The 25,762-nt window shown below is 34.2% G+C and overlaps 1 protein-coding gene and 1 long non-coding RNA gene across 2 annotated transcripts; one reads left to right on the top strand and one right to left on the bottom strand.

The window, feature by feature from the left end:
• Positions 1 to 1,002: 1,002 nt before the first annotated feature.
• LOC109608923 (paired mesoderm homeobox protein 2A-like) lies at positions 1,003 to 24,080 on the top strand. The gene is made up of 4 exons (XM_020025482.2): positions 1,003 to 1,321; positions 5,457 to 5,653; positions 21,924 to 22,191; positions 23,803 to 24,080. The coding sequence occupies exons 1-4, from the start codon at positions 1,003 to 1,005 to the stop codon at positions 24,078 to 24,080; spliced, it is 1,062 nt and encodes a 353-aa protein (XP_019881041.1).
• LOC126266222 (uncharacterized) lies at positions 23,650 to 25,762 on the bottom strand. Its single transcript, XR_007548677.1, has 2 exons — positions 25,621 to 25,762; positions 23,650 to 24,090 (listed from the first exon to the last, which is right to left on the bottom strand). It is a non-coding gene; the product is annotated as an uncharacterized LOC126266222 (long non-coding RNA).

The following is a 25,762-nucleotide window of genomic DNA, read 5'->3' as shown; positions in this document are numbered from 1 at the left end:
TCTCTTCATTCCATTCCGAATGATTTAATCGTTCGTCCGCTTTATTGTTTTTATTGTCCGATTCGGTTACGCTTCATAATGAGCTAGCTCATTTCTCGGATAATCTTTTGTGACGATGTTTTATCTCATGTAACCACACAACTTTCTGATTTTAATTACTAAACTATGTATTTTTTTTAGTATTTATAATATTGACATTTATCTTCAATCGTTTCTTAGGGTAAAATATAATATATTGGGTATAAAAAAATTAAATTTATTTACATTTATAATGTAATAGTTAAATTAATTAGAAAAAATATCAAGTCGAGAAAAACATTGTTTAAATTAATAAGGTTAAAAAATAGTTTAGGGCTATTTTTGGCAAGTAATAAATTGTGGGGGCGCATGAAAAGGCTTACAGGTGTTGAAAAATCAAAAAGAAGGATTCCTTCCAGTTGATCTCGTACAACTGTTGATGTAAACACACCAAGGAAAACAGATCAGCTCTTCAGAATACAAATTTAATTTGAGAGTGTAGCATTTTAATATTCGTCAGGTCGGCATGCGAGAGTGTGTCACCGTGAGTCGCGTGCTCGTGACGTAACGGGGTGCCGACCAACTGGAAACGAGTGCGCTTCGAATCCCGTCCGGCGATTGGTCCGCTTAGGGGTTGATGGAGATGGCCACGCCCGTTCCTGTGGCCCCCCCTTCGCATTCGGGGTGGCATGGCACGGCATCCCCTTCCCGCCGCGACGCCGTTTTTCGTTCCTCCCCTAACACACTCCCGGTTATTGAATTAAGCTTATCATTTGATTTCGGGCAGACAGCGGAGCCTCACGCGCGATAACGGCTCTTCTTCTTGAAAAAAACCCGCGCTCTAATCGCCATAATTTAATATCCGCACTTTGATTGAATTATTGTTGCGGCCGCTTACCAGTTCGCCCGGTTCTCGGAGATTCTCTCGCCCCGGCACCAAGCACCAGGCACCAGGAGATCCACAAGTTGTCGCGGTTCCCGAAGATGGACTACTCGTACTTGAACCAGGCCGGCTTCGACGGCAGCTGCCTGCAGGGTGCCACCATGGACCCGACCGGACTGGGCAACATGCCCTGCACCTACGGCGACCTGACCTCCTGCAGTCAGATGTCGCAGGCGGCCTACAGGTACACGGCGGCGGCCGCCTCAATGGCCCGCTCCTACAATCCGGCCGCCGGTTCCGGACCCATGGGGGTGCACCATCCGGCCGCCGCCACGTCGCAGTGCGCTGTCATGGGGGCCAGAACCCATGTGCAGGACGTCCATCGCGCCACCATGTTCCCCACGTCCATGAACCTCCAAAGTAAGTCCATAAATTAACTAAAACTTCTCTTTCCTCTTCACTTTGAAATTTTCATTGTTTACTCCAAAATATGATAAAATTTGTTTTATTGCATTCAGAAGTGATAAAAAAATTAAATAATTTTTTATTTTGAAAAGTTCAAGGTAAATGTTTTGTTCTTGTTTTGAATACTAAAAATAAAGCTTTATAAATTATATAAATTTAAATATATTTTATTTTCTTATATCTACTTCAATAATAAAAACAATAAACTTAATTCTTGTTAATATAAATATATTGTGTGGTGTATTTTATTAATAGTTGTGGCTTTATTTTTAATTATCGGGAATAAATTATCATTTGTAATTTATTTATTACTGTAAAATCGATAAGGATAAATGTACAATTATAACTTCAAATACTTATTAATTCATAATCATTTTAAATAATCATTGATTCAAGGTTCAAAGTTGTAACTAGACGTTGGTATATGGCTGTTTATATCATATCAAAATATCACATATAAGCAAAATATTAAATATAAAATGTTTGAAAATTTAATATGTTCTACGTTTTAATTTCATTAAAATTACATTTTGAAATTATTTGATTTTGTTGTAAAAATTAATATAAATAGTATATATATATATATTTAAATAGAGACAACAATTATTTTTTCAATTTTAAAATCTCAATAAACTTATTGCTTTTTTAATCAGTTTAACTTAATTTCCAAAATTAAATCCAAAAATGTATTTTTTTAGAAATTCTGTATTTTTGTTATTAAAAAATATATAAGAATAATATTAAATCATATAAACAAAATATTAAATAAAGAATTTTTGAAAATTTAATATGTTCTACGTTTTTTATTAATTTTTTTAAAATTACATTTTGAAATTAATTGATTTTGTTGTAAAAATTAATATAAATAGTATAAATCTATTTAAATAGATACAAAAACTTATTGCTTTTTTTCCAAAATTAAATCCAATAATCACTTTTTTATAAATTCTGTATTTTTTATTAAAAAATATATAAAAATTGTTTTTGAACTAGACATATTTTTTACATGTAATTTTAGTGTTTAATTTAAATATAAATAAACTCGATTCCATATTCAGTTTATATGCAGATGATTGGTGGTAATGGTAATTGATCGCAATAATAAATCTTTCAAGTGGTTGAACTTCACAAAACGCAGATACACAAAAATTTATAACATTTTTGCACACACACTTTTGGCACAATTTTCCACTTACAAGCAACAATTAATTAATACGAATTAATTGAGTAGCGCGAAGGAATAAAGTGGAGGGTGGTGTCCGCGTAAGAGATGCCGCCGTTCGACTGGCGTGCAGTGCACCGGTTCTTTTTCTCATTCGGGGGCATTATAAGACAATAACTCAGTTTGTGCCCCGCTAACAAGGTTACACCACGGCCTCGAGTTCAGTACACGGTCGGGGCCGACATCCCCTCCACCGACAACACGGCAAATTAAATAATTTAATGGCAGCGAAAGTTCATTCTGAATAATCCATTTTCGGACGGATCGAGGGATGAACCGCGACCCCGTTCCTTTGCCAATTTACCTAGTTTTTTCTTCTGTTGAATGTCTCACCGTACATTGGAAATCAAGGCAAGTTTGAAAGGATTGGGTAGTGCAGCAATCGGGGCATTAGTTAAATAAAATAATAATAAAAATCGCATTTACGGATGCAGGCGGAAAGACAGAAGAGCAGGAACGGAACGAGTGGAACGAGTGGAACGAGCGGAACAGCAAATATTGAAGTACGAGCCCCATAAAAGATTTATATTGTTTGATATTTGACGCAAAAGACAAAGAAATTCGTCTTCCAGGCCATAAAAGAAGTTCCTTCGACCATAAAGTTACTCTACATGTTGCGACAGTAAAAGAACGATAAAAATTCAATGTGCATTTACATCAATTTTCCTCGTCGGTTTATCTCCCAGTCGCTGGCTGCTTTTCAGATGGAAAACTTCATGCGAACGCACTCAACGGAAAACTTTGTAATCTTTAAGAAAATACTACTACATTGTGATCAAATGCCGTTTTCTTTTTTTATTAACACGTAACGCAAATCGAATTCTGCAAATCAGATTTACCTTAATATTATTGTTGTATCAGTCAGGAACTAAAACTTCAGATTTTCAATAGTTTCAGTTATATTATTAAATCTTATAGATTATAGTATATCTAATACTGAAGCAGTGCAAGGTGACATAAAATATATAAATCTAAATTAATTTAATTAAACTGTTCTTATCTGAATTTAACAAAGAAAAACAAAATTAAAATACACATTTTAAAATTTTTTGAATTGAATTTGATTTACACACAGGGTCCCTAAATAATAACGATCACGTATAAATAATTAAAAAATAAATTAAGACAATTCTTTAAAAATATCCATAACATGTTTTCTTTTGAAGTTGTAATAAGTTGTCAAAAAATTCTGAATGATTTACTTAAAAATGTTAAATGCGTAGATACCTAACATGATTTATATTGTATGAATTTCATTTTTTTTTATTTTCAATAATAAAATATCTTATTTTAGAAATAAATGATTTTCAATCTGGTTCTATTTCCAAGGGTAGTTTTTTGTGAATCTGATCATCAGATACTTTTTATTTTTTGTCAAATTCTGAAGCTTTGACTCCCCGTGTAATGAGTAATTAAACTATTTATTAAAAAATTAATGAATATGAATGTTTGATTGATAAAGATACCCATAAACAGTTTATTAGTTGCCATTTACTTACTTTGGTGAACGAAGAATTTTCGGGCATTTTAAAAATCCACAAGTTCCCGTGCTGAAAGTTTCCTCTCGCATAACCGCGCAGTTCAATAGCAGCAGTTTGAGCCATGAGAGGGAAAGCCATAAGGGGTGCACCGCTCATGAAACATTCACCTCCGCGCTCTGAGGGAATTTTTAGTGTAATTAAGGTCCTGCTTCCGCCATTTCAAGTTCAGCGGCGTCAGGGACGCCCGCCACCACCAGGAAGAGAAGAAACGCCTATATCGATCGCCAAGGAACTACTATCCCTTCTTTACGCATTGAAAAATGTCCGCCAACGCCACCGCACACAATCCGCCAGCCAACTCTCCGCTCTTGCCTTTTTTTGCACGTGCAAAAAGTCAACAGGAGATTTTTATACACAATTATATTTGTCGGGCTTTTCTTGTTTTATTTTTTTCATTGTCACTGTACTATTCTTTATTATGTATCAATTTACGTTTAATTGTTGATAAATATGTCGCTAACAAAGGTAAACATTGGGAATAGAGGTATGCCAGTGTTTTATTTATAGAAAAACACTTGCAGAACAGGGGATGGATAATTCGGAAGTGAAAATGGAATTGGATGGCGTTTGAATATAGTTGAATGTTATGTCATCACCTTATGATTTTATAAGGAGATGCCTTCCATCCAGAAACCCAAACATCACTCAGGCAAATTATCAGGTTCTTCTTTTCACTTTCTTTCCAGCCATTTGAGCACAAGGAGTGCGGAGAGTGCGGAGAGTGCGGAGAGTGCGGGCACAAATGAAAATAACCAACTCCCATCCATTTCTCACCCACTATAGATTCGATGGAAATTTTCTGTTTGCCGTTAATCAATGTTTGAAACACTTGTTCGAATTACCCCACTTAAGGTGCACGATACACAAACAAATTAAAACTTGCTTCACTAAAATTTTTAAAAATATCTGGGTACGCAAAGAAAACAAGTATTTGTAAATTTTATGTAAAAACAATTTAATAAATAGCAATAGGTCATATTCGTTTAAAAGTAATGCATTTAAGGAAATCTCTAGTTAATTTGGAAAGCAACAAGCCTAGTTCGTACAAAATTCATATGCCTTTGTGGCTCGCCTCAAATCCCCAACGAACCACTTTGGTTACATTCTATATGTACACCTTCATCTCGAATTAAATTAACACCTTATCCTCAAACAATTGTGATAAAGACCATCCCACACCCCATTTAATTCTCCAATTATCCTTCCTTTCCACCGTAACAGAATAACATTAAATAAATACACTTTTTATAAATTGATTCCATCAGTAAATGGCGTTTTGCTTCGGTTGTTTGCAGTTCATTTTAAGGGTTCCGTTTTTAATTTGCAGGCGGACTGCCGTACAAAGTGTATCCGGGCCACGACGGAGTGTTGACGGAGAAAAGGAAACAGAGACGGATACGGACGACTTTCACGTCCGCCCAGCTCAAGGAACTCGAACGGGCCTTTCAGGAGACGCACTATCCGGACATCTACACCAGAGAGGAGATCGCGATGAAAATTGATCTGACGGAAGCCAGAGTACAGGTCAGTTCAAATGGTTATAAAAATTAAATTACCTATTTTCGATTAGCGGTTTTATTGAAATATGAAATTAACATCGATTAACAATGTAAAACGGGATTTTAAAGGAACCAACCCCTAATTACCGGTTTTTCCATAAAGTGAATATTTAATATCTTATTATTAAAACACACTAATTAAAATTAAATTAGCATGGAACGTTTGTGCACATCCACGTATCGACAAAACCATTATTTTATCGTGGTGCATTTATAAATGATGCCATGAAAAATGTATGCGGGACAGGTTGGAAATTAATATTCAAAATGTCACATATGAAATTGTGGTTATTTTAATTATAATCGTCCGAATAGAAGGGCATTATGGTCGAAGTAAAAAGGATTAAGCGTTTAATTTGCGAGACCGATTAAATATTCACGTTACGTTCGTTGTGCCTAAATTTAAAATGATCGTGTGTTGTTTTTACTGTATTTGTCGTTTATTGACTTTGTCGTAATGAGGACGGCGATTAAAGTGGATCATGTTCCCAAGGAGTGAGATGAATTGATGTCAAAATTCAGTGAGCAAGCACAATTGGACGTGCAGACAAACAAGCATATCAAAGTATCCGATTTCGGGGGCTAATTGTAATAGTTATCTTCCGCTACATCTCCCCGATCCGCTGGACCGAAAATCGTGATCCGTGTGAAGTGTAGTCACGTGCCTGAACCGGTAACCGGATCCACAAATCCACACACGCCTTGTCGCCTCCCGAATGCCCGACAAGCGCCCGTGAAATTGTCTTTTGATACGGTAAAGGACCCCGTCGAGTGTTTTCTCGCCAGTTGAGCCGTCAAAGTCGCACGGCTCTCTATTACCGCCTATTTGAATGCGACAGCGTCGATAATCGGCCGACTAATGTTGCGAACAACCCGATTTTATGGGAAGAAACTGCAAATTGGATTATTGGATGATGATTCGACTAAATGGCCCGTTATTTAGAAAAAAAGTTGAGCAAAGTGTCGGGGCCATTAGCATTGGAAATTTAAGAGTCGTGCATTTGCGTGCGAGAAGTTCCCCGTTCCCAGGAAGTTAGTCTAGCATCGGTTTTCGCAGCAATAAATATTAAATGCGGCGCCATCGATCACTTAGATAGAACGGGCGGTGTGTGCGAGTCCGGTGTTACGGTTTCCAATTAGCGAATGCGTCGGGGCGCTGCCGAAAAGGGCAAAAATGAAGCGTCGACCTGTGCAAAAGAAAATCAAGCGCATATATCAAAATTATCGGGCGCATATGGGGTCTGCGACCGCGAAACTGTTTTGTGGGTGAAATAGTGACGAGCGCTCGTGTCATTTAGGGAGTTTTATGGGCCGTGCCGGAGCTTTATCTTTTCATTCGCAATTCCCACATTCGCGGCCATTTCCACGGCCTCTACGTGTGTGCGGTTCCACCCGAAAACCAATTATCGCAGGTCCAACGGCGGACGGAGGACGGCGGACGGAAAACAATTGTTTCATTCATTTCAATCAACGGATGATAATTACAGTAATAAACTCTTGTAAAATGTTTAATTTTTATAAATGTCGCAGTTTGAGGGGTGCGAAAGCGTCGAATGTGTGTGTATGTGTACCGGTACGTAGAGTACATAGACGTCGACGCCGTTTGTTTGACGGCATTTGCATAGACAAACAGGGAAACGCGAAGAGCAAATTAACAAAAATTTCGGCGGGGAAAAGTGTGTGTTCGGTTCGGTTCGGTTCGTATCCTCCGGAGCTCCGGTGTGCCTGTCCGTTAAAACTGGCTTTCTAATCATTAATTCAAAGAGAATTACGAGCACGTAAATATACCGTATGCGTCCGAAGAATTACTGCACAAGAGACAAATAACACTTTGGTAGGGTGTTAACATACTTTTTAAACTTTTTAAACTTATTTTTTTCTGACAAATTATCAGAAATTTATATAAAAGTAAGTAATAAAATGATTAAATATTATTACATACAACAAATAATGTTTCACCATCGTAAATAATATTTAATTATTTTGGCAAGTTAAATGACGTTAAAAAAATTAATCTTTCCAACATACATTTTGAAATATTTTGTATGTGAATTATATTTATTAATAAAATAACATCGGTTTATAGTTTTACATATTTTTACAATGATTTAATGTAGTTATTTGTTGCTGAATCTAAAATGTAAATGTAATGTTTTAATGACATTAAATTAAATACTTTCTAAATATATTTTTATATTAAATAATTAATTTAAATAAATTCAACAATTTTTTGTGTCTTTGTTCATATCGACAATAAGCATTCGAATATTTTTTGCGGCGTTATCATATTATTATTTAAAAATATTTGATTAAAATCCCATACCTACACAACTGGAAAAAATAAAAAATATATAAATCAGAATATGCCTCTCTCTCTTGTTTGAAATTTTACCACCCTGTATCTAAACATTTAAGACGTTTTGAATATTTCTTTTTAAAATGACTCCAAGAATCGTCTCCTTATTTCTGAAACACCCTGTAATTAAAATTTCCATTAGTTTACTGAATCACACAACAAAAATGTACAATAATTATTGTTTTTTAGATTGATTTGAAATGTTTTTAAATATGAACATAAAATTTGCATTTGTCTGAATATACTATATACAGTATAGTCACTATATATTGAAGTTATTGAACAACGGCTTCGTCACTCCATCGAAGGTGTTCACTATTTAAAGTACAGAACATAACAGTGGTACCTAAAGTGTGTCACATTAATAATTTAACATTTTAAAAAAGTCATAGTACATTTGTATTAAAAATTAGAAAAATGTAATAAAATTAGTGATGGGGTTTAAAAAAATTGTACATTTTTTAAACCAATCTCATATTATAAAGAACAACTATCCCATAATATTCTATTTCATTCGAGTTTTCTTCGACACTGAATAAATAATATTGTTTATCTTTAAACAATTCTTATTTAATGTTTCAACAGTGAACATTAACTTGTCTGTCACAATTGGATCTGCAACATCTCTGTCACAATTTTTACAATTTTTTTAATGAACTTGTGGTAGTTAAAATTTTTCAGATAAGTTGTTAAACACCTTACATATATATTTATATATATATATATATATATATATATATATGGGGTGGTTCCTAGCGGGGGTGTTTTTGATTTTTTAATACTAAGCCTGCATTCTATTCAAAGTTTTTTTATAGAAATAACAAAAAGTTATAAATATAAACAATAATTTCTTTTCCCAGATTCAGTAAACGTATCTATCAATGATTTTTAAGAACTATTTTTTTTTATTGAAGTGATTACACATCCAAATGCGACGCTCCATCTGTTACCGGTCCTCCGGATACTCCACCTTTGATTGTTGCTTGCTCTTAAAATCATTAGCTGAAACTATTTAAAGTCACTCCTAAAATGAGCCACCAGAAGCAACAACTCCTCTCTTTTTAAGAACTATTTTTTTTTATTGAAGTGATTATCAATTTAGCAAAAACATATTTCCTGTATAAATGGATAGATGCTGCATCACGTTATAATAATTCCAATATTTCTGCCTTTTCTTGCAATTTCAGGTGTTTTATTTTAGATTAGGACATTTGCAACAACAAATGTAATATACACTTCATAAAATATGTACAACACCTTGGTAACTTTTAATTTAAGAACACAAAATAAAATAAATGTGTTTTTATAAAAAACTCCCCATGTCTTCAGACTCACTGCTAAAGCTGTGGAATTAATTCTAACGAGGCACGATTTGTTCACTATTTAGGGGTGAATGTTAATAAGGGTGTAATCCCTGCCGTGGATAGTTCACAATATGATATGTGTAATATATCGAGACTGTTTTTATAATTAATTTTTATATTTTTGAATATTATTTTTTTTTCTATTGACAAAAAATAATATTAAAAAAAAAACTAAAAATTAAAGAATCTTTCTTAAAAAAATCTAATTTAAGTTATATATAAGTCAATTTTCTATTTTTTATATACATTTTAATAAACAATATATATTACAAAACATCGGCCAAAGTGTATTTTTTTAATATAATGGAAATGGTTTGTGAATTATGAGACAATCGGTCGAATAAAACATTAGGTAATTATTGAAATGGTCGAATCCTGGTGCGGTGTTTGTGTCTCGTGCGGCTGCGACCGGACCACAGGACCGGGATGGACATATGCGATTAATGGATTGAATTAAGAAATTAAGCAGTCGCCGGCACCGATCGTATCTCGTGACATCTCAATGACGTCCACTGGTCCGGGACGGAGGAAAACGATAATGCGATTTGAAGCCGCCACGGATGGTAATCGGGCAAGAGGGGGCGGAGGGTTGCGCACCAGCGGGAGATGCGATACACATTTATTTTATTGCGATTGCCGGAAAACACAACTGCTACAAACACTCAGTCTAATCACTTCCCGTCACTGTTTAGAGCACCCCCACCCTTACTATCTCTCTAACTGCGGGCACAATCGACGTAATTGCATTTCGGCCGTTTCTCCCGTTTTTCGTTTCCTTTTCTTTTTGTTCTTACTTTCATTAGCTCGATTACACATCCAAATGCGACGCTCCATCTGTTACCGGTCCTCCGGATACTCCACCTTTGTTTGTTGCTTGCTCTTAAAATCATTAGCTGAAACTATTTAAAGTCACTCCTAAAATCAGCCACCAGAAGCAACAACTCCTGCCCCCTAACCAAAGAATACAGTTTATGCTAGGAAATATTAGGGATGAATTGAATAGTTCCCCTTTTATGACACTCGCGTTGTCCGTCCAATAGATCATAAATAGATGTAGTTGATGCGACCTCATTAAATTGATAATAAACTACTCTCCGGAGATATAAATATCGTGAGAAGTGTTTATCCCTTATAAGTTTTATGTCGTATCAATTTTCTGTAGTTAATCGTCGTTAAAACAGCAGCAACGATAATTATTCGTCGCTTCTCCGATAATGAAATATTCATTGGCCAGGAATGGGAAACACAGGTGCAGAGGGTGGCTCTTAGTGCCCGACTAAATTAAACTTAACGATATCAATATCTATAAAAGTTATTTCATCACTTTCGGTTTTCACTCACTCACAAATTATTCATCTTCCTCAGTGCCACGTCGTGACTTTAATGGATGAGGTTTCTAAGCGAATTTTCCTCGTGTTGGAACAATATGGGGAAATTTGCGGCTGAATATTTTTCACAGCCACTAAACTAATGTTATCTATCACAAACAAATTTATTTTCGATTCAATATCACTAAGAAATTGGTGTTTTCTTTGCATATAGTACGGATAAGTTTGTACTCACATTTTTAAGTTTATAGTATTTATATTAAAATACAATGATTAATCCTTCAATTGTTAATTAACAAAGTTATTATTAACAATTTTATTTTTACTCAATAAAATACCTAATTTATTTTAAATTAATTAATTTTTATATTTTGTTAACTAGACACTTTTTCGTTCTGAAGAAAATTATAAAATATCATCAAAATGAGTATATTAAATTAAGACTACATTTGATTAAGTATAAGCCCCGGCTACATACTATTCCAAAATATTCTTATTTGTGTTTACTAATGCTTTAGTCTTTAACATAAGAGAAATATCTTTTTTAAGTAATGAAATAAAAAATATTTTATAATTTTATAATATTGTTTTTTACTTATACTTTATTGTTTATTTTTTATATATAATCAAAGCAAAATTTGCTGGGGCAAGAAATTGAAGATTGTTAAGTTCATAACGTTTCTTATTGATGTCACCATCAATTAAAAATTGTTGTATAAATCTGTGATAAAATTGCTTTCAGATTTTGAAAGGAATTTTAATAGTTAGAATGTATAATATGAGCCTCATTGGTAATGTGCACTGATGATTACCAAACGTCGTCCTTCCTTACTTCAATTCAAATTTAAGTTGTTCTGAGTGTTAAGTGACTTAAAAACTGTGACAAGTAAAAACGTGTAGTTTTCATCAGTTGTGTCAGCATATTTTAATGAATAAAGAGAGTAATGGTAAAAAAAAGTTTCGAAAGCAATTGTAAGAGAATGAAGATTGATAAATTCTTGTCAATTAAAAAATGTCGTCATCAAATAAAAACTATTGTAACTTTAGAAGCGATAAACTTCTGCTAAAATTGCTTATAAATTCTGAAAGCTGGAACATTTGGGATCATTTTCTTGTATAACATACCAGTTTTCTTCTGAAAACCTCCGAGAAATATACAAGAAACTAAAACGTGCCTCATTACTTTGTGCACTCATTACCAAACGTCACCCTTAATTCAAATTTGATTTGTTCTGAGTAGAATAACTTCAAAACTATGACAGGTAGGAACGTACAGTTTTCAACAATTGTTTCAGTTTGTTTTGATATATAAACAGAGTAATGAGTTATTAAAAAAATGTCGTTACTTATATTTGATAAATCCCATAATATACTGGTTTTTCAAATTTTATTTCCGTATTATTTAACTTTAAAATTAAGATTCTATCTTTATTATGTTAAGAATGTAATGATTACAAAGTTTTAATCTAATTTCTGTGTAATCTGTATCTTATTTTAATTAGCATTGTTGGTTAACACCATTATTCGTTATGAGAAAAATTCTCACATAAAGCAAAGATTTACCCTTTTTCTCACGCATCTCTGGAGTGCCATCTATTAAACGCATTTTAATAGACCGTCACAGCAAGTGTATCTATTATGTGTCCGTGGGGTTTGGGGGGGGGGGCGTTATGTAATCGTCCCCCAGCCGTTCGGTAACGAGCGGCCGAAGAAGACTTGTCATGTCGGGGACGAGCAACATCGAGTATCCCGCCGAGACCGTAGCCGAATTGTCGCCGGTAATTGTTTAATCGCAATATCAAAATATCCTCCTGAATATTTGATCCGTGTCCCGGGGGATCAGCCGAATCGTGAGAACTTTAATGTAATGTGACACCGGCATATTCGCATGCATTTTTCATTTCGACCTCCCGCTGCGGAATCGGGATCGCGGACGACTTACTTTTTTTACCGATCAATCTGGTTTTGGCTTGTTTAAATTTAAACTGATTAGGGTGACAAATGGAAAATGCGGAAAAACTCGATAATAAACACATCAACTGCAGCCGGCGCATGAAGGTGTCCATTAAATTGCAACCCCCATGTCGAATCATCTGTCTAAAATAACAAAAACAGTTGATACTGTAATACTAATTTTGAAGTTTTGACCAATCTATTGCTTTTAAGTGTTTAGGAAAAGTAACAATCTGCCGAATACTTATCGCAAATTACATTTTATCCCACAGTGACACCTGTTATGTCCAATATCTCGGGCAATACAGATGAATGAAACGCAGTCCCGTAATTATGATACTTTTACGGCTCTTTTACGAGCCCCCGCTAATGGCGCCGCCACTTACTGACCATCCGGTTGGGGAGTTTAAGAGCACTTGTTACACGTATCGTCCACATATTGTTGTGCGGATTATGTCCAGTGCAAAAACACGAAAACCGAATCGATAGGTGATTGCGAACATTTCCTGCGAATTAATCGTTCAATTGATTGGCGGAGCAAATTAACCGTGGCGGTGCTTTGGTGGTCACCGGTGTTCGTTCGGTGTCCGTCAGACGAGGCAGGTTGATGGATGTGGGCTTGAATAGTTTAGGAGTTTTTGGTGTGAGTGTGGCGTGTGTATGCACAACACTGACATATACTTTGGGTCAGAGGACATGAAGGGTGCACGCCTGAGACCGGTCGGTTAACCGAATTACCGCCGGCCAACGTCCGTCCCCTCTGACAACGAAGAAATTTCGATTGCATCATCCCTCTTAATTATTTAACGATTTCGATTTGTTCGCTAGATGACCTCAACATATTTATTCTAATTTTACATTTTATTCCCCTAACCTAACCTAACTAATAAATAGGAATGCTAAGTTACTAATTTTATCATCTTATTTGAAGATGCAATATTGGGTTGTTTGCTGAAATCCATGAGAATTGTATTGTCGGAATATCAATCAACATATAAATTGGGCTAACTGTAAATAACTAATTAACAGTTTGGCATTTTGTCGCCACGTTTTGGGGGCAATTATGAACTTGTACAATTTTTCATTTTAACGAGGCGTTTAATTAAAACCACCTCAAAAATATCATGGAATTTTCATTGATGAGTTTCTAGAAAAACGTCGCGTCCTCCAATTAGAAACTCTTGACCTGATTTAATTTCACTGAAATTAATCAAAGTTTTGTGTCATTGACAATGTCTGCATATAAATAGAAAACCTACATTTGAAGTCTCTCTAGTTGTACAAATATTTTTGGAAATGGGTTATTAAAACTTGGACTGTTTATTAATAAATTTTACGTTTTAACATTTTACATATTATATTACAATCCATATGTAGGAAAAACAGTATGTCATCTTTTGAAAACTTTCCAAAAATAAAAAAAGAACATAAACAAAAGAAAAAAATTGCACATTTTGGCGTCTTTAAATTTTGCCCATATGTAGTGCCCATTTTGAAACTTTTTGAACGTCACCATTTGGTGATGAATAAATTTAGATATTATGTATTTAAATCAGTTGTTTTATATTTTGGCACCTTCACAATCGACGAAAAATTTTGTTAAAAGTTATTTTTATCTACTTTGTCATTCACGCAATGCATGTTGATGTTGTTCACGGATAAATTTAGACTGAATTCCGAAGCGACACACAATCTAACAATTTTTGCGTAAATAAAAAAATACCTGAGTATGCGACCATTAATCTGATAAATTTTATTGATGGTTTAATAAAAAAGTGCCGAAAGTTTGGCATTTTATTTGTCGTAATCCATTTTTAATTATTTATTCATTAAGATAATTAAACCAGTGAGTAAGGGGTGTTGCTGGAAAAGAAGGAAAGTGTTATAAATTATGATCCAACGAAAGATATAAATTAAAAACTATGATGTAGCAAGGGTGACGTCAAAATTTAATTTGGGCGAGAGTTAAGAAATGAATTTAATAAAGCTGAAATGTCCCCACTAATTTTATCAAAATTAAATAATCTGATTAACAATAACTGATTTAATAGTGCAATCTTTCTTAAATAATTAACACTCATTTTAATGAACTTACATTTATTTTAATAGGGGCTAATAGAGCAAAAGAAATGATCATTTTCGTCTGTATTCCAAAAATGATAAAACCTTTTTAGATAAACACATTCAATAGTGCGAGTGACATGTTAATTCCGTTTCATTTGGCAATATGCAAATGCCAATAAATGGTACAGTTCGGATCGTCATGGCGAAACACTTGCTTTGTAAACTGTTGATGCCATCTGGACATAAACTGTTCATTTACCTCCGACACCGCATCTCCTTCCACCCAACTAAACATTAATTGTACAAGTGCGAACATGAATCGCGGGAGTTAATCAAATCCAGTTTATGTGTAACACATGTTACCAAACATGACAAACGGTTTTTTTTCTCGGTGGTGTCCACCCCAACGACGTAACAGGGGTGGATTATGATGTAAGTAGCTTGTCGATGGTCCACCAGTTATCGTTAATGAATATTAAATCATTTCCAGTCGGAAGGAAGTGTGTAGTGACGGCACAACATTGGGGTCACGGTTTACATCTTGTATGAGGGGGTCGGCATCAACCCCTCGACGCGTCGGGGTTGTTTTGAATTTTAATTTACACCAGTCTGATTTATATCCGTCCCCTTTCCTCTAATTGTATTAGATAGATTTTCAGGCGGTGTATTGAGGGAGTTGTAACATTTTTCTAAAATTTAAAACCAATCCATTATCCGTTTTTGGAGAGACATGTTCTGGTTTTGAATGCGACATGCTACTCACGTATAATTTGTCTGTGGAAATAAAGAAAACGGTTGACATAATTTCGCGTTGGATAAGGCCGTACGACTTTATTAGACCGGCGAGTTATTAATAATGGAGCGGGGTAGACCTGTGGCGTGTCACACTTGACGTCTGAAGTGACATTCACGGCATGCTCCAGGTGTCTTTTCGGAGAATTTACTCTCGTTCGTCTTATGCACGACCATCACTCACTTCACCCTGATTATGTGTGGCAATAAAAAATTTATAAACGCTTCTCTCTCTCTGTACAACTAAAGGTTACAGTCACATTATGGAATTGAACTGTCTTTTTCAGATTCATTCACCTTTCAAGAGGCGTAAATTAATATATTAGATTTTCTAAATCCAACTTGGCGGATTGGAATCGTTTTTTCAGCTTAATATTGGTGATTGATTCAGGTCATTGAAACTTGTTTGGCACTAGAGATGACAACAGTTAGGAATTGTGTGTTCCAAATAAAATTTTGAAAAGTTGAAGATCGATTCGTCGTTTAATACTTGTTAGAGCCTTACCCATTCATTGGGGTGTAATTTTTGTCGATTTCGTTGATGATCTCGTTGAAGATTCGAGTTCGTTCAGCCGTGCGTGATGCATGGTGTACCGTTCGGCAAGTTCGCAACTCAAACTTTTCCGTTGATTGGTATTTGCAGAGGATCGTCTTGCAATGGTCGGCGATTGGAGAGGGCCCGTGATTCGGCAGTGATTCGAGAATGCGGGGGCGCGTTTCCACCTACCGGGGCCGCCCTATCGGCACACAATTAGCACTCATCGGTATTCGTATCTCGTCCTCGTCGCCGAGCCTTTTGCGCCCGGTTCTCTCGGTTTCGGCCACGGTCTCTCCTCTCATCTCCCATTGTTTACCGGTTTGATTGAATCGAATCCCTCCGTCCTCCTCCTCCTCCTTTTCCGTCTCTTCCTCCTCCTCTTCGGCGCAATGCCGCCGGCCTAACAAGCTTTTTACAACCGACTGTTTCCTAAGCTCTAATCGGATTAGTCACGCGGATATTAGCGGACCATTCCAATTGACCAACTACCCACCAGTTCAAAAAAATCTTTTATCCCCTTATTTGTAAAAAAATAAAGGCATAATTAAATAAAGCACCGCCATTTTCAGGCAAAACTAGAGTAGACATAGTTTGCTAGAGCCGGAAGATAATAATTGCATGAGCTGAAAAAATCGGGACGGTAGCATTTTTTGAATGTTTAATCTCCGGACGCATCCTGCTAATTGGTGAGCTCCGCGTTGTTCCGGCAAGCGCAGTTATGGACATTATTTGACCATTCTTTTCACATATCCTTGATTTATTTTCGTCGGCCTGATTGGGTTTGCATTGTGGCGTGATATTTCAAAAAGATTGAACGTTATTACTGTACGAATGCGTTCCGCCTACCGTACACGCTCCAAATTAAACACATATTTTTCGGCCACTTGCAGATTTATATACTTGTTGCCGAATAATTGCGCCCGGCCTGAATTATAAGCAGCACCACACATTTGTTTCAGTTTTAATAATTGCCGGGCACAACGCGTAAATGAAAGCGTTGCTTTTCGCTTTTCGGGCCGGGTAATTGCTCTACTGGTCATCATCGTTCGATCTATGTTGCAATTCCGCACACACGTCATTAACCAGCACCACCGGGAAAAACGTCGAAAACTCCTGATTTACTGGAATTACCCTCCAACAACAATATTCGCACTCCGTGACTTAAGTAAAACTAATGTATATTTAGTTAATGAACATTTTTGGGGGTTTGGGAAGAGTGGAACAGATCGAACGGCGAGTCCTGGGGCTGGATGTGGCGCGGACAAAAGGACGAGAGCAAACAAAAAGCGTGAAGCGCTTAACACATATCCGAAGAGAGCGAGCCAGGGAGAAGAGAGGAGGGCCAGAGCCAGGGACAGGACCAGGCTGCCACTGGCACTAACACTGGCAGGTTGTTCAGGTTTCCTTTAATACACATGTTTCCCTTGTCACTTTGTTAAATACACACTGAATACGAAATACGGGCGGTTGTTGGTTCACTTTTCGTTTCCACCCCCTTTGCTCTGGTCTCTCGTCATCAAACAGTGTTTTTAGCCCCCGGCCCGGCTAATCTGCTGTGCAAATACTCCACCACCTAACGTCTACTTTTACGCCAAGATAATCCAAATACAATAACACACACATCTGGTGCAAAACGTTTGCGGTCTTTCCCTTATACCTCCTACAATACGTTCCGCCACTTCATAAATACACACGCAAATATTATTGCACATCGTGAATTTTAATTGACGACTATTTTTCTTCTCCCTCTCTGCTCATAAAATGTCTGTTAACACGACGTACATGATCTTATTTGAATGCATCAAAACACGTTTTATGTTTTGTGTTGTGTGTTGCCTTTTTGGGCTTTGGAGATAAATCCGTTGTGAAATATGCATCCAATTTTAAATACATCATCGTTCCGTCGTTCCGGTTGGTTCCGGTCGTTGTCAAGGTGTCAGGTGTCGCACGTCACATCGAGTCGAACTACAAATATTCATTAATGCGACATGATACTTTTCCCGTGTGCTCGGCAGAATCATTTCCATTTGCCGTGACAATTTCGAATGAATGCCGATGAATTTTTAAAGACATCCAATGCGAAAAATGTTAATGTGGATCTTTAAAAATTCCCAATTGATTGTCCCTGCGATTTATCAAAATCCTCAAGATGAAGTCCGTGCTGTTCAATTAGTGTCTGTCAATTAAACCCGACCAACTGTATCACGGATAATGATCTGGTGTATGCTGATTGGTAAAAGCAATAGATATCCATAATTTAGGAATTAGGTGGGCCGTAAAAACAAACGGACGAGGGCGGACTAATCAATGATCAAAAAGTGTGGCCCGACAAAGACAAAGCGGACGAACGAATCAATCAGGCCCCGGGAGTCCGGGACCGAACAGTCGAACACTTAACAGCGTCATCATGTATGATTAACCCCCGGTATCCGTTCGCAAACAACAGCCAACCGTGCTGAATAATAATATTTAAAGAACCTGTAAACATCACCCATTTTGATTTTACATTCGTTTCGCTGGTTTAACCCTCCAACTAGTTATAACTTATAACCAATTACGGTTCCATCAGATTCATTCTTTTTCCTTTTTCTTATAATTTTAATAACAATTAAAAAAAATCGATTATTTTAATGTACTGTGCATACACAGTCGAACTTCGATTACTCGAATATTTTGATAACTCGAAATAAATATTTGGTACAACGTTCGATAAGCTAAATTTTTTCTGCCTCAGGTAAACTCCTCGTGGTTTTCCCTTTCTGATATCTCTCTTATGCCCGAATGGCTTTCCCTTTCGGCAACCAGACCGATTATCGATTGATTAGAATAATGCCGGATACTCATACAATTTACTTTATGGTATTTAAATGATTACAACATATTAAATTCTAAATAAAAGTACATTTATTTAACTAACGGTTTTTCCAATTAAATGTTTTAAAGTCAACTCCTACAATTATAATGCTTATGTTTCACTTCTAAGTTTCGTGTGAGAAATCCTATGTATAAAAATGTTGACAAAGCTATTCTGGAATGGTTCAGTCGTAGTTTTTGAAAATGAAAATAAAAATCCTTTAATCAAACACAAATAACTTATTTTTTGCTTTAAAATAAAAACTTTACATTACACGTTTGATTGTATATCTATATATTTTATTTTTTGTAATATCTAGCTTAAATCTGTGTATGTATTTTATTTAATAACACGATTTTTTTGTGTCAAATCATAGTTCGAGTTATCAGAGTTCGACTGAATATAAAAAAGATTCCAAAGAAAATGAATATAATTTAATTCGAAAATACAATAATATAATAATAATTATATTTTCTATTTATTTAAAATAAATAAATTTTTATTTCATACTTAAGAAAAATAGTAAAATAAAACTATTCAAAATACAATAAAGGAGAATTTTTTGATGATTTGTGAAATAATAGATGTTGGGGAGTGTAAAGAAAAATTAAAAAAATAATGAATTCAAATTTAAAGGAGATAAAGTGACATCAAATATTTATTATCCAAATTGTATTATGTATTATATATTTTATAGGTTTCATAATGTTATTTTTGATAAGTACTAAACTTATCAGTTTTTTTTGTAAAATCTGGCTTAAATCATACATGATAATTACACATTTTTAACTTTCTGTTGTATTTTATTTAATAACTCAAAGGTTCAGAAACTCGATTTTTCAAATCATAAGGTTATCAAAGTTCGACTATATGTAAAAAAGATTCCAAAGAAAATAAGTATAAGTTAATTCGAAATTATAATAATATAATAATAATTTTATTTTTTAAATCCATTTATTATTTAAAATAATAAATAAATTATTATTTTATACTAAAAAAGTAAAATAAAACTATTGAAAATACAATAAAGAAGTATTTTTTGATATTTTGTGAAATAATAGATGTTGGAGAGTTTAAAGGAAAATTAAAAAAAATAATGAATTTAAAGTTAAATTGACATCAAGTATTTGTTATCAAAATTATATTGTGTATTATTTATTTTGTAGTTTTCATAATGTTATTTTTGATAAGTACTACTTTTGTAATATCTAACTTAAATCATGCTTACATTTATAACTTTCTGTGTATGTATGTTATTTAATAAGTCTCAGAAACTTGAATTTTTTTTAGTGTCAAATCATAGTTCGACTATATACAAAAATGATTCCAAAGAAATTAAATATAATTAATTCGAAAATTTAATAATATAATAATAATTTTATTTCATAATGTTATTTTTGATACGTAATGTACTTTAGTAGTATCTTTTATAATATCTAGCTCAAATCATACCTACCAATTTATTTAATAACTCGAAGACTCAGAAACTCGAATTTTTTCTCATTATTTGTGTCAAATCATAGTTCGTGTTACCAAAGTTCGTATATAAAAAAGATTCCAGAGAAAATAAATATAATTTAATTTGAAAAAATAATTATAATTTTATTTTTTAAATCCATTTATTACTTAAAATAATAAATAAATTTTTATTTTATATTTAAAAAAATAGTAAAATAAAAAAAATACAAAATAATAAAGGAGATAAATTGACGTCAAGTATTAGTTATTAAAATAATTGTATATGAAAATTGTAAATATTTTTTCCTAAACTTAATTAATACATTAAAAACAATTTATTAATTTGGTCATTTACCTCTAAAAATAAATACTGTTTCAAAAATGGTATAGGGGCATTTTTGTTATGAAATAACTGAAAAAGTATAAATGAATTAATGTTTAGGAATAGGGATTGAGGAGTTAACATAGAACATTTTTAATGAAAATAATCGTGAGTGAAAATTTTAAATGTTTTTCCGCATCTTAATTGACTGTTTTATATATTAATTTTGGTACAATTATTTATCACAAAACTCTAGTTTAATGAATAAAATTTTACTTTTATATAAAACAAACAAAAATAAATCTATGAAATTAAATATGAAAGTACGTATTGCAACAAAGTAACTTGATTATTTATCTCCAAAAAATCAGTTTAATAGGTAAAATTTTCTTTCATATAACAAATAATAATAATGAAATAGAAACAAAACAATTTTAAAGCCTATGCTTATATCACTTGTAAAATAATTGACGCCAGATGTGAAAAAAAAAATTAAAGAAATGTTGAATTAAAATTTAGAAAAGATAAATCGATATCATTTGTATTGTTAATGAAAATAATTCCGTGTCAATTAAAAAGTCAAAGAAATAATTAAAATGAAAGAATACCAAAGACAGAGCAGAGGTATTTTTTGTGAAATAGTTGTTGGCGGAGGGTGCGGCGAAGGGAGAGGACGGTAGCAGATTGCACGGGCATAATTAGCGATGGTGTCCGATTAAAATTGGTGCCGCGTACGCTCCGTAACGTTGTTCGTTTTATTTATGTTAAACGCAACTCGCGAGGCAATCAGCGTAATCAATTCTGCTTTTATTTATTATGTCACTGCATGCAGAGAGGGCCGAAAGCGCTGCCGCCGCCCGCCCCGGCCACCCCTTCCCGCCCCTTCTCGCCCCCATCCGCCGTCGCTCGTTCGCCTTCCGCAAACAACCGTTTTTGATTTTACACGCTCATAATGAAAATTTCATTGTTTTATTCGGTTAGCAGTTCAGTTCGGATGGCAGTGCCCGTACGCCACTACGCGAATAATTGTTGATTTTAAATATACAGACAGAACTGATTTGTTTATGTGCTTGCTCCCGATGCCACGCAGTCCACGGTTCATGGCGCGCATTTTCAATCCCTGATTACGTGACTAATCATCAACTAATGCTAATCCAATATGTTTCAACCATGTAATTGATAATTGATTAATTTTTCCAATTCAAGGTATGGTTCCAGAACAGGAGGGCTAAGTTCAGAAAGCAAGAACGCCTGGCCCAACAGAAAGTATCGAATTCGAGTAGCGAGAGCCCCAACTTAACGAGCATCAAGGCGGAGAGCAACGGCACGACGAAGAGCATGTCCAACGGCGGCAAAGACGTGAAACCGGGTTCTCCGAACTCCAGCGTCTCGACGACGCCAAATTCGAACACGAGCAGCGTTTCCAGCCAGCATTCGTCCAGCGGAGACGTCAAACCCCTCAACGGAAGCAACGGTAAAAAATAAATTGGTTTTGTGCCATTCGGAGAACGGATTTTATCCTGAAGAATTTCGTGCAAAAAGAGAGAAACGAGACGGGGATAGGGTCGTGTATCAACTTTTATGGAATCGAATGAGACAATATTATTTTTATATTCGGATGATAAATCTTGTAGGCCATCTGGCGAACATCAAAATATTTCATACGTGTTATTCATTTTCGATATTGGAAGTGGCTCATCCCCAAACCTTCGGTTCATCCCTCTTTCTCCTCATATCCAAGTTTCCCTGCGCTGTTGTCAATTCTATACACAACGATCGTTTTTAGTTTAGGATTCGAATCAATTTGTCTCCACTTCATTATTAGTTACGAATGTATTCAATATATTTTTGCACTAATTTAATACAATTCGTTATATACGAAATTGTTTATTAGAAAATGCAGCAAAACAATAATCTGAAAGTGTTTTCAGTTTAAATTTAGAATAAACTAAACAGTAATAAAATAAATGAGTGCAGATTCAAGGTTTAAAGAATTAGTGTTGATACATCGAGACCAGACTGCTTCTGTGTAAATAAATATTCTAAAATTGGCTCAGGCTACGTTTAAGTCGAACTTCAATTTAATTTAAATAACATTCAATTTCTAATTCGTTTAATTGAAATAATTAATGAGTTGTATAATTTTTGAGTATAAATCGTATGGTCATATTAAAACGTATAAAAGACAAATAGAGCTAATCTGAACTGCGAACCATGTAAATTAATAATTGAGAAGTGCAACAAAAAGGACAGGGAGAAGTGAGAGGCAAAAAATTCGGTCAAAAATCTGTTTAGAATCGAGCAGCAAGTCTCGAATTAATTAAGAAAATGGACAGTGGTGGTCCGATGCGGTGCCGGCCGACAAACACAATGGAAAAACTCCTTATCAAGTAATATGACATCAGATTGCTGGGCTCTGGAGAAGTCCTCTCTTCCACGGCAGCTAAAGAGTTGACAGTAATGGAAATAAATGAGCGGCAACGGGCAATTTTCTAGATTAAATGTCAGAACGGCGCGGGAAGTCGCCCTGCCATCCTGCTATCCTGCCAGCCTCGTCCTTTCCGTCCTGGTCCCGACACTTGTTTTCTCATCCACTACTTCTGCACCGTTGCCATGTCTAATTTGCGCTTTTTATTTCGTCCTCGGAATTATTTTTAAACTTTACACTTTTTGTAACTATCAGAAATTTATGGGAGACATGCACAAACAAATACAAGTCCAAATTTAAACTTGTGTTAATTATAACACAGTCGAGAAAAATAGTATAAAGTAATATACACAATTGGAAATTTAAGAGTTTTAAGTAAAATTAGAAGCCTATTTTAAACTGACAAAATATTAACGATTTAGAGCAATCATAAAATACAATTTCAAAAATTTATTTTTTAATGAAAATTAATCAAAATAAAACAAAATACAGATTTTTATTAATAAACATTATCAACTTATATTTACAATAAATATTGCACTATAATTTTGTTATAATTGTGGCACTATTTACGTTAAATATTAATTGAAATTTTATTACTCATTTAAATTTTAATTAGTGTTTCGTTGTGGTAAAATAATTTTGTGTTGTTTCCAGGAAAACTGTCGGACGACGTGTTGATCAGCAACAATAACAAGTGGTCCTCGATGAGTCCGCAGTCCTGCAACACCGCCCTGCTCGTCCAACAGGCGAACAAAGTCCTGTCGTCGCAGCCCTCCCATCTCCAGGGCCACCACGGGTCGCACGCCGCCGCGGCCGCCGCCGCCGCCTTATCCTCTCCCTTCACATCTCTCCTAGGGGCAACGGGGGGCGCCGCCTCCTATCTACTCGGCGACCACTTGAAACCGGCCACTGCTGCCAACCATCTCTTCTAAACTGAATTCACTGAAAAGATCTCGTGTTGGCTGAATGAGGGACTCCTTTACATTGCCACAACTTCTTGTGACAATTTCAAGCGCTCCTTGTTGTTTTTCTTAAAATATTTCACCCAAAATGATAACTTTAATACTGGTGATAAGTTGCAATTGAATTTGTGGTACTAAAGATTTTTATCCAATGTATCTAATCTAAATTTATCGCGCGCGTTAATGCGATAATATTTTTTTATAATAACATACAAAATCTAAATTTAAAGAGAATTTAATTTTAAACTTAGATCGTTTAACGAAACTGTTTATAAATACAGCCCGGTGTTTTCAAGATCAATCAAAAATTTATTTAAAACAAATACACAGATTGATAATCTTTAATGTCACAAATTTGAAAATCCGTCTTGAATTTATCCAGAATTATACGAAATTGTATACGGATTTTCTAGAAAATGATTTTAAAAATAATTTTATAATTGTTATATAGTTTGATGAAGGATATGTATATATTAGTATGTATTGTAAAATATTGTGTCTTTGCATTTTTTAAAGTACATCATGTAAATTTTTGTATATACAAAATTGTGTTCAATATTTTTTTGTGGTAATAAATGTCGAATATTGTTATTTCACCCAGTACCATTCCAAAAATCACTAGTCCACTAATGCATAAGTTTCATGTATGTAATAAAATAATTAATAAGAAAATAAACAGCTGAAAATTAATTAGAGTTTTTTAATATTCTATTATAAATTATAGAAAAAATACAGTAATATAATTTATTACATAATTAAAATAAAACAAAACAACTTGTATTAATAATTATAAAATTGTTTACACCAAATCCAGTCTGTTTTATTTTTAATCCTACTGGAAATTTTAACAGTCGTTAATTCACATCAAGCGAAGCAATTTTATTTAGCTTTTGTGATGAAATCGGAGAGAGTTTATTTAAAATTTTCAAGATAATTTCGCTGAAATATCGATGTTTAAAATCTTTTAAGTGCTACTCGTACTTGCTTTAATCTAAACACAATTGAAACCGATCGGATATTATTGGCAGTCGAAACAATTTTAAAAAATATATTTCATTTGTTTATGAACGTGCTTGAAAAAGGCGTAAAAAGTGAAACTAATAAAAAGATTTAAAAATGTCAAATAAAGAGGTCAAAAAATATTTATATTTGATATTTATCAAAATGATTATTGTGAAAGTTTTGGCAGTTGAATTAAAACCAGCGAGGCTGAATAATTTTGTAAATTTAAAATAATAATTATAACTTTGTTTTGTTTCAAAAATTAATGGACACTGTTAAATTTTACAAAAAGAATATTAAAGAATAATTTTAAAGCAGTATAAAACAACTAAAATTTATTTTTCGGAACATATATTTTTTAAATTTTACATAAAAGGATTAGTTATTTAAAAAGTAGATTGAATTGTACATTCCAGTAAAAAAATATATTTTTTCAAGTGTTTAAAGTTTATATAGTGTTTTGTGTATTAATGGTTAGTATTAGTTCCAATTTTCCAATATAATTTACCTTTTAATTTGAATGTGTAAAACTCAAACATATACAGTAAACAGTTCCCATGATTCCCTGGCAAATTCCAACCGCACAACTAACGGCAATTCGGAACCCTGACTCATTTCAGCCAAAGTTTCTGGAACATTTTGTGCGTGTG

The sequence above is a fragment of the Aethina tumida genome, chromosome 7 (assembly GCF_024364675.1).
Source record: "Aethina tumida isolate Nest 87 chromosome 7, icAetTumi1.1, whole genome shotgun sequence".
Classification (NCBI taxonomy): domain Eukaryota; kingdom Metazoa; phylum Arthropoda; class Insecta; order Coleoptera; family Nitidulidae; genus Aethina; species Aethina tumida.
Note: the sequence above shows the minus strand (reverse complement) of the source record. Positions and strands in the feature narration are given on the sequence as shown.

Coding starts and splice junctions, on each gene's coding strand:
- LOC109608923 (XM_020025482.2), top strand. CDS start 1,003: ATGGACTACTCGTACTTGAACCAGGCCGGCTTCGACGGCAGCTGCCTG. Junction 1,322..5,456: donor CACGTCCATGAACCTCCAAA/GTAAGTCCATAA, acceptor TTTAATTTGCAG/GCGGACTGCCGTACAAAGTG. Junction 22,192..23,802: donor ACCCCTCAACGGAAGCAACG/GTAAAAAATAAA, acceptor TGTTGTTTCCAG/GAAAACTGTCGGACGACGTG.